Source organism: Gossypium arboreum, chromosome 6 (genome assembly GCF_025698485.1).
Source record: "Gossypium arboreum isolate Shixiya-1 chromosome 6, ASM2569848v2, whole genome shotgun sequence".
In the NCBI taxonomy this organism is placed as follows: domain Eukaryota; kingdom Viridiplantae; phylum Streptophyta; class Magnoliopsida; order Malvales; family Malvaceae; genus Gossypium; species Gossypium arboreum.
Genome location: NC_069075.1, coordinates 7,726,151 through 7,736,706, shown reverse-complemented (window position 1 = coordinate 7,736,706; position 10,556 = coordinate 7,726,151). Strand labels below are relative to the sequence as shown.

Sequence of the window (10,556 nt, the reverse complement as noted above, 5' to 3'; positions counted from 1 at the left end):
AATACTTTAAAAATCTATTTTTACTTGGTATAATAATAAATTTGACCTTTAACATTTATATTTGTTTCAATTTGATAATTATTCTTTTATTTTTACCTAAGTTTAACCATTAACTTTTCTAAAAAAGTCAAATCGTTTTTAAACGAAAATGCCAACTAAGACATTATTTTTTTTAACAATGTTAGCGTTGCAACCCACGCATCAATCCACATATACTTCATGCTAACATGACATTATTTGTCTTATATGTCATGTCAAAAATTAATTTAAAAATTTATTAAAAAATTCAAAATTAAAAAAATATAAAAAGTTCCTAAATTTAAAAAAAAAAAAACCATGTGCATTGTCATGTGATCTGCCATGTTTTAAAATTTAACGTTTTAGTCTGTAGTCTCATTAAACGAAGCAACAATTTAACTCTTTTTAAAAATGTTGATGGCCAAATTTAATTTTTTTTTTAAAGTTGAAGACCAAATTTAACTTTAAAAAAGAATAAAATCTAAATAAACAAAAAAATATAAATATTATTAATTAAATTTATTATTATACTTTTTATTTATTAATTGATATTGTTTCAATCCCGCATTGGTAGATTAACAAAGCCAACTCCTCTTGGCCTTTATAAATATTACCTGAAGTAGTACCGTGTTTCTTTGCCTTAAACTAATGAGTAAGGAAAACAAAGCGAGCGGTAGGAGCTGCTTGCGGCGCCCAGCTTTCGGGGCGCAAGAATTTGTGGAGGTGCAAAAGGCTGGCCGAGTGCTGACGCTGCGCTTACTTTGAGCAGAACTCGTTCGAGCGGGCCTACCAAACCAATTTTCAACTTCAAATGTTTCTTTGAATTTAATGGTTTTAGAGTATTGGTAAAATATAATTGTTAAACTAATAGTTTTTTTCCGTTAAATTATGCTTTTAAAAACACACGTTACAAAAGAAGCATTAATTAATACTCCATTTACATGATTATGAATTTTTCTCTTTGGTATTCATTTTCCCTTCATCAAAACTTCATTTTTTGTGGACTTTCTTAGACCTTGAAACCACTCAAAAATCAAAATAACCCATTTCTTTGGCTATTCAAAAATTGGGTGGCATGCAATATGCTTGCTGCAAGATTACTTAACAAAGGGGCCAGACGAGTCCTTGAGTTTGATCAAATTTGGTGCTGCCAGAGATAAGGCAAGGAGAACTGTGGACATTTGATAAACATTTATTTTTGTTTCGAAATTGTAGAGGACATTTGACAGACATTTGCTTTGTAATTGTCCCACTCTTCTAGTGGAGTTAGAAGTGAAAGGTGGAAAGGGAGATAAATGCGGGTCGGGTCTTTGTTTAATGGGCCTTTCTAGCACATTATGTACTGAAAAGGTGGGCCATTAAGATCTACCGGGTGATGGCTCTAAGGGAATTGTTGCAACTAATGAGGGTGGGTTGAATGAGAATTCTTTTGGGCTTGTTGACGAAAATAGCCGGCGTAGTAGAAAATGAATTCCAATGATCACATTCGATGGACCTATGTGCAAGAAAATGGATTCGAAATTGAAGGAGTCTGAAATATACATTCTTTTCCTTTGAAGTAGACAAATTTTGAACGTTGGGTTAACCCGAATGAACAATTATAAATAAAGTGATACATTTACAACAGAAATCTTGAACCGCGACTTCTATAATATCCAACCGTTTTAAACGATGAAAATTTGCTCTCATGAATTGTTCAAAGAATTTTTCGAAATTCTCCTAGCACTACAAGAAAATGAGTCATTAAAAGCATTAAATCCAGTCACTAAAATTCATATTGAAGAAAATTTCAATTCATCACCATCACTATTATATTAGTGACAACCTCAATGAAATTGACAGTTCAAATTTTTAGTGACTATTTTTTCGTCTCAAAAAGATTAATATTAGTGTAATTTTTTATTTATTTTAAAACACTAGTCCTACGTTAACATTGTTATTACTTTCCATAAATAAATTATCAATTTGATATTTATTTTCACTAAAATTCAATTTAAACGAAAAAGGTAAACTTTTTTACCCCAATAATAATAATAATAATAATAAACAAGTTTTCTCATATTGACCAAAATATAACAAGTTTTGATTTTGTGAGGGAAAATTGGTTTGTGAAATGTGGTGATGAGATGCAAAAAATTCAAGAGCTCTTACCTTATTCTCAACTTTTTCACACTAGAATCATGTTCTCACACTAATTAGTAAACACTAGATGAATGGGTGACGAAGATGATAATGATGAATAGAAGCTCAAATAGATTATTTTGTAAGAAAATGTAAGAAAATTGTGAAAGATTGAAGAGAAATTGAGCAGAAATGGCAAGGGTAAGGAATGGAAGCTTTTCTTGGGTTCCCTATTTTAATATTTAAAATACAATATAAGCACCAAATATGTGTGCTTAGTATTCAATTTTTAAAGTATAAATGGGTTTTAAATGTTTCAAAAATTATCTCATCGCCACCCAATCTATAATCATTGACATACTAATACAAACATGTGCCAAATGATAAAAATAACTTTGGACAAAAATTATCATATTATCCTTCAACTCGTATTTTTATCCGATTGAATCTAAAATTTAAAAAAAATTATTTTAAAAGCTAACGTATGATATTTCAAATGTTCAAATGCCATAATTCTAAAGAAAATTGAGTTTCTCATATCGGATTATGGTCAAAATTTTCAGAAAATTATCGTACAGTAAAATGAAAAATTTTAAGAAATTATATCTAACACCCCACATTCGGCTTATATGTTATGACCGAACCTTGAAAGTTATATTAATAATTTGAAACCTTGATCTTTTATTTTCAAACGTATCTTATTTTGAAATCGAAAATCAAATATTTTATAAAACTTGCCTTAATCCTAATATAAGAAAATTTGCAAATCATAAAATGTGTATGCGAATTTGGAACGTTTACTTATGAAACTCAATTTATTTAAGAACATCAAGCTATCGACTTTATTCACTTGCTTTGTAAAAACACATATTCCTGATTAAAATTTTCAGTGGAAAAAATATTAAAATTGTTTAACTATAAAAATTGACCATTTAATTTATATTATTAAAAATTATGCCAATTTTTAAAATTATTAGCCAAAAACTTAACAAATCCCAAAAACCAGATCTAAAGTCCGAAAACAGTCTAATAGTCCAAAAATCCATAAAGTTTAAAACTAAGAATTTTCTGAAAGGTTTAACATAGAAAAATCAAATGGAGCTTCTAAGCACCGTCAAATCCTAAGTTTGAGGATTACCAGAAAAAAAATTAAACAAATGAAGTGAGTTATAAAACTCAACGTGTGCCTCGGCCCACAAGCAAAATCACAAACAGAATCATGCTTAGATGCATATATCAAAGCAGACAGATAAGAAATTACGCATGCTTAGCATGCAATAATCATACAGAATAATCCTACCCCCATCCACTACAAATCAACTCCACCCAACCAATCACACCAAATAGGGTTACAAGAACTCATCCGTCCATTACACTATGTAGTGGTCGTATGCCACTCAGATAATACGCAACTATGTTGCAGAGTATATATTGTGAGTATATCGCCAGAATTATATAATGCAGTAAAACTGCCAGAATCACACTTCCTCTATCACATAAACATATCCCACCCCAAATGCACATGCAAAGTCATACTAAATGATCATGCATAGTTCTCATATCATGCAAACCTACTCATAAACATATCGGATACATGTTTTTGTACATGCAAGATAATACAACAATTCATACACGTAATCTTCCTCAATGTAACACCGCTAACCCGTCTTCCTTGCTAGTTTTGAGTTACGGGCATTACGGTACCATTTAGAACCTTTAGACTCAACCAATAACAATTATTACTATTTATCCCCTCTTGAAAGCTAGAAGTTAGATACATAACAAGACTAATTCAATTATTAATGTCTGGATATTCAACCATTTCTAAACTATTACCTTTAATAATATTAGTAGAATAATCTACTTCAATCAGATTAAGATTGCCCAAACAATTTCAAATTATAACATTTGTCATAAATGATAGGTAAACATTTTTATATATCTCAAACCAAGTTTACAATATGTTAATGTAGCATTCAAACACTTTTCATTTCCAAATTTTAAAGTTGAAAAATGATTAGTGAAATTTTGTAGATGGTATTGATACGAACGATATCTTATTGAAAATCGATACCAAATTGCTATACAATTTTCAAATAAAAGCAGGGGTATCAATACTTAATTTATGGTATCGATACTTAATACACAGGTATTGATACCATTTTAGCATTTTGTTTCTCTAAAAAGTTTTTCCCAAAGCCAAGTATCAATACCAAGTGATGAGGTATCGATACCTAAGTTTAAATGGTAAAAATCACAAGTTCAAAACTCAATACACACCAACTGCACATACCATCAAATAATACATTCATTTTACTACAAAACAAATTAGTTCAACTATCCTATAATAACTAACCAATATGACATTCAAAGGAACTACAATCAAGCTCATTCAATTCATCATTTCATACTAAATCCTGATCCTAAAATGATCATATTAACCACATTAACCAAACATATTCAATTCAACCACAAGGTTTATAATAAGGACATGCATAATAGCTTGCCATACAAAAGCATTAATACCAAGATTTAATTTTTAAGCCAACTTAAACTTAATCAAAACTAATTTTCATCTAGGCACAATATCTTAACCTTAACATTTGACATATTCACAACAAAAACATATATACATGCCATACCCCAAGACCAAAATAAAAAAAAAACTACCAAATGGTTGGATAGTGTGAGCTTCCCATTGATCCTTCCAATCAGTCCGCTACTATAGTAACTACAACAGAACATAAATAAAACGAGTAAGCTTAAGAAGCTTTGTAAGTTCATAGCTTAAAAGCATCAAATTAATCTTACCTTACTTGCATCAAAATAAAAAGATATAATATATAATTCCTATTAATCCAATACATATCCACAGCTCGTATTAGCTCTTGATCTCATAACATAAATACATTAGGATAATCCCATATACAACTAACTTGCCATTTCCATAAGTAACATTTCATTAACATAGATGCACTTGTATATAATCATGTCAACAAGTAAATTCAATGAACATTTCATATATTTACTAATCTTGAATACATATCACATTTCGATCCATAAATTGATTGTATAATCCATTAACATGTAGCTCGATGAACTAAATAACTCGACTCAGATACTTGGGTAACCACACTATACCAGAAACATCATAGATGCATAATAGGGGCACCGAAGTGCAAACAAGGGCACAAATATGCAGACAAGGGCACCGTTGTATGAACAGGGACACTGAAGTGTAAATCCCGTACAAGCGCGCATACTACCCTATTGGCATGCCAATCGTGTCCTACACGGTTACTAGATTCAACTGAGCAATATACATAAATTCTTTACTTTAATACGTTTTCCTCACACCAATGTATTTCATAAACATGTCCCTATTTGAAATTCTCCACAATACACCATTCATTAAAGTAAATTTCACATATAACCAATTCTTAACTACAAGCACAATAATATAATAATAACAAGTAATTCACACTTATAAGGCACATCACTATGAACTTGCCTATGATCACTTCCGATTACAGAGTAGAGACTACTCCACAATTTTCCCTTTTCCTTAGTTGACATCATTTTGGTTTGATTCTTGATATGCAAAGAGTTTATGTTGGCCGAATATAAAGCTCCAACAATGGTGGTTTTCTTCTAAATTTTCAGTGCACTCCATGTGGAAGATGACAATGTTTCTTTTATTATTATTTTACTTTACTTCTAATATTAATTTACAATTCTACCCTTTTTATTTTAATATACAATTTAACATAACCTTGTTCATAAATGTCCACTACTTTTATGCATGGCATATTTACCACCTAATTCTTTTAACTTACCATTTAACCCGTTTAACTAATAGCAATCAACTTTTGCAAGTTTTACAATTTAGTCTTTTCTAATTAATTAAACAACCAAACATTAATATTTCTTTACCAAAATTTTATACGACTCTAATGCAACCCTATAAATATTAATTAAATAACAAAATGCAACCTCACATACCAGAATTGTGATCCCGAAACTACTTTTTTTGGCACCACTGAAAAATAGGATATTATACTCAGAGTCACATTTTTAAAAAATTATGAACGCACAAATTTATGGCTTCACGAAGTCTAACATCCTTATTGAGCCCATGCAAATCAGATTTCACAATACTCACACTTGGCCCAACAAATTGTAGGAAATGGGCCAAGTGTGAGTATTCTGAAATCTATTCAGGCTGTGTGGTCCACACGGTCTGGCACCCTATAAATATTAATTAAATTAAGGTGTGTGTTCCAACCACATGCCCGTGTGGTTCACACGGCCTAACACACGGCCGTATGACATCATCTGCCAGTTTTAAATTTTCACGAAATTTCTAATTTTCGTGACTTTTCATAGTATCTACAAATTAGAATACACACCTTAATGTTATTGGGTTGTCAGCACCAAATTAGCAATTAAACAACAACTAGACTGATGGCGGGTTACGTATCTTACGATTTTCACCTAACAGAACCAAAACTATCTCAAAATCAAAATCAACCCTCTATAAACAAACTAATTATAATTGCAAAATAAGATAACAAAAATTTTGCAACTATATTGAAGTTCCGTAGCACACACGACCAACAATGGAAACAAAGAATTGCCAACGTCATTAAGAGGATTCAAACATAAGACCTAAAAGTAAGTTATAACTTTACCATTAAACCAGCAGACTCATTCTTACCAATAAGCTAACAAGAATAAATTATAACCTACATGCAATGAGCCAAAAGAAGAAATAAAAATAATACAAATTTTTAAAGAAAGAAATTTGAACACAAGACCTTAATTAAACACATAAATAGAATACTTATCTATTGAACTAGATTAATTTATTTAACATAATTTAAATCTAAGAAATTTAGGGTTTACATTACAATTGTGCTTAACCTAAAATCAGGGATTCAAATTACATTCACAATCATATTGTATTAGTCATGATTACGGACCAGTAAATGCTATTGCTTTAAATTTTGATAAATATCAGCAACAGAGAAAATTGAAATTACAAAATAATGACTGTAATATCATATTGTGACCACTATTTGATATTTCGAAATTTTCTCCTCATTGATCAAAGTGTGACAAAGAGAGGGAATAAAACTACCAAATGAAAGTAACATAAAATACTTAAAAGATGTTGTAATTGAGGAAGGGGCCATGCTTTGGTTCTTTGCGTGAAAGGTGATTGAGAGAAAGCAATGGGATGCCAATGCCATACATTTTGTACCTAAAAACAAGCCGGCCTTTCAATTGCTTTTTTATCAACTAAATTGTAAGTTTTACAGCCAAGGCACATCACATTATGGGCAGTTTTTGTATGCTTCTGAAAACCCAAAAAAAAAATCATCTGCATAGTGAAAACAACATTGCTTTCTTTCAACTGCAAAGACATTGGTGAAAACAACATTGCTTCTGAAAACCCAAAAGAATTATAACACAATTTAAATCACAAATCCTCACTCTGATTACACTTCCTTTCAACTGCAAAGACATTGGTGAAAACAACATTGCTTTCTTTTGATAGTGAAAGGGTTGGGCTAAGAAAGGCAGTGTAGTCAGAGTGAGGATTTGTGATTTAAATTGTGTTTTCGACTGTGTGGCGTTTAATATAATGAATTGATGCTATGATCAGTCACGGTAAAGAAACGAACAACATTGATTGCATTTTTTGCTTGAGCTTTGGGTGGGGAAAGAGGTTGAACTTAATAATGAAGATGCATCAGGTTGAGGATTAGGGATTTAAGTAGTAATTATGGACATGTTTTCAGTATTTTGCTAGTAATATTGAATGCTGCTATCAAATGCGTAAAAGAAATGAAAAACATTGATTACAAGGAATGCCATGATCAATTATGGTGAAAAAAATTGAAAAAGCATAGTTTTTTTTTTTTTTAAATATTGGGATTGCAACACAATTTTGATTTTATCACATTTATAACAACTAGATCATTTATAATGTATGTGAAAAATTGAGATAATAAATATAAAAAATGATATTATAAATAATTAAAGTTTTGATTGAAATGATAAAAATAATTTTTAATAAATTATGATTAAATTGAATCTTAATTTATTCCTTATATCTATTTAATCAAAATTATGTGAATCGTAAATAAAAGAAAAACATTACTTTTTTTTTCATACTTTAACTTAAGGGAGAAGTGAGGTTGAGCTTTGAAATAAAGTATATAATTAAAGTTTAGGTTGGATGTGCAGTATATTTATTTATGATTAAGATAAAATAACAATAATAGTAAAATTAAATACTCTAATAATATTATAATATAAGATAAAAATAAATTAAACATACTGCACTTCATCCATCAAAACCTCTAATAAAAACATCAATCTCTAAGTTCTAACTCTGCGCTAATTTTAAAAAGTACCATGAGAAAAAATTAATTGAAAATCATATCATCATTTAATAGGGTGGCCAACGGTCGTATCTATTTAATTATCGAAAAAAATGAAAGGGATCGTATCTTTTTAGAACTGTTGAAGGGTTCCAACTGGGACTGTGTGGGGTTTGTCATGCTGGGAGGAATAGTAGAGGCTTAGGAAGGACCCACTTATCACGTGGGGAGGAATTACCCTAATGCCAAATCCATCAACAAAAACAAAAGCACTGGTCATTTACAAATCTCCCCTAATCCCTTCCCAGCCAATTATCATCTATCTCCCACGTGGGATTCCTGCCCCCCCACCCGGCCATCCCCATCCCCTTCCACCTCCTTTCCCAGTACTCCCTATATCTTATATTCTTCTACCCCTCCCCCACCCCCCTAAGAATTGCTACAATCATATTGCACTTGTAATCATGGGGGATTCTTCTAGTTCCTACATACACATGGTCTTTGCGATTCTTTTTCTTTACTTTGATTCTGTATGTATTAAGTATATATGTAATGCTTTTTCTTTTGTTAATTAACAGGTGCAGCACTTGATAGAAAAATGTTTGATCTTCAACATGACAAAAGAAGAGTGCATGGAAGCACTTTCAAAGCATGCAAATATTAAACCTGTCATCACCTCTACTGGTAAATTATTAACACACACATATTTTGCATGCAATAATGGAATTAAGGATAGTGTTTTTTGGATTATTTGGCTCAAACCCTAATGATCAAGTTTTGGGTTTTGCTTATTTTCTTGATATCTTTAATGATTCCGTTGCAGATATTATTTCAATCCATTTAGAACTGATCAGCTTCAACGGGTTTCGTTTTCTTCTTCTGATATCTTAACCTATCCACCTAAAAACTCAGATCAAACTAGAGTAGGATAAGGAAAAAGGTTGTCAAATTTAAACATATTTTATGTCATCTCCTTAAGTGAATATTTTAAACTGATTGAATTAAACTTTGGGTTTCCTTTTTAACTTAAATGGTTTCCATGATCACCTGAACTAAACTAAAATCCAATTCAGGTTTAAACTTGATCAAAATTTGGGCTCGAATCTAGGTTGAAATTTTCAACATATTTTCACAGAATTACAGCTTTCAGTTAGTCTTTTTACATTTTCAATCACATGAATGATATCATCAGCTTGACTACTTGTTGGTTCATTTTGTACCTTTTTTTTTCTTTATATGATCAATGGTCATGCTATCATGATAATAAGGAATAAGTTATTCATATATATATATGTACAGTTTGGAATGAACTTGAAAAGGAAAACAAGGAATTCTTTGAAGCCTATGCACAATCTCAAAGCAAACAAGACCGAATGTCCGAGGAAGAGACGAGTCGAATGATCCAGAAGATGATCTCGGATTCCTCTAGTAAAGACCCGGACGAATGATATCTGTCTGATTTGAGATTTAAATAACGGTTACAGTATAAAGTTACATTCATCATTTCTCAATTCCAACTTCTTTGTCATTGCTATTCAACATAATTGATTTCAATAACATCTATTATACATAATTCGACCAAAAATATAAATATTGCAACCGTAATTTAAATCCCATTAAAAAACCCGAAATCCTCCTTCCCTCATCTAGCCAAACAAATAATACCAAAATCAAAGCCATTGTCCATGGAATCCTTTTATATCACTTTGGGAGGGGCAGTGGTCCTATTACACATATGTTTACTACGGAAGATCACGGAGTATTGTATTTTGATTATCATAGGTCCCCCTTTCCAAATAAAATCTAAGCTACCTTAATTCAAATAATCAATTATTGTATGCCACGTGGATGCCGCATAACAAAATTCCGAAGAAAAATACGAAAAAAGGGTATTGTTGTAATTTTATCTCAATCTTCGTCGAGGGTTACTCGTCATTATATTATGTTAGTATATGTGTATATGAAGTTGAGAATTTGTATCTATGTTTTTGTTGTATGTAAATTGAAGAGGATAGTTATGGTTCTAAT

The 10,556-nt window shown here is 30.9% G+C and overlaps 1 protein-coding gene and 1 non-coding gene across 2 annotated transcripts; both read left to right on the top strand.

The window, feature by feature from the left end:
• Positions 1-653: 653 nt before the first annotated feature.
• LOC128294390 (U12 minor spliceosomal RNA) lies at positions 654-811 on the top strand. The gene has a single exon (XR_008284702.1). It is a non-coding gene; the product is annotated as a U12 minor spliceosomal RNA (small nuclear RNA).
• An 8,110-nt stretch (positions 812-8,921) lies between these two features.
• LOC108485781 (uncharacterized) lies at positions 8,922-10,101 on the top strand. Its single transcript, XM_017789627.2, has 3 exons — positions 8,922-9,025; positions 9,107-9,212; positions 9,828-10,101. Exons 1-3 carry the CDS (start codon positions 8,993-8,995, stop codon positions 9,974-9,976), a joined length of 288 nt encoding a protein of 95 aa, XP_017645116.1. The 5' UTR covers positions 8,922-8,992; the 3' UTR covers positions 9,977-10,101.
• The last annotated feature ends 455 nt before the right edge of the window (positions 10,102-10,556 follow it).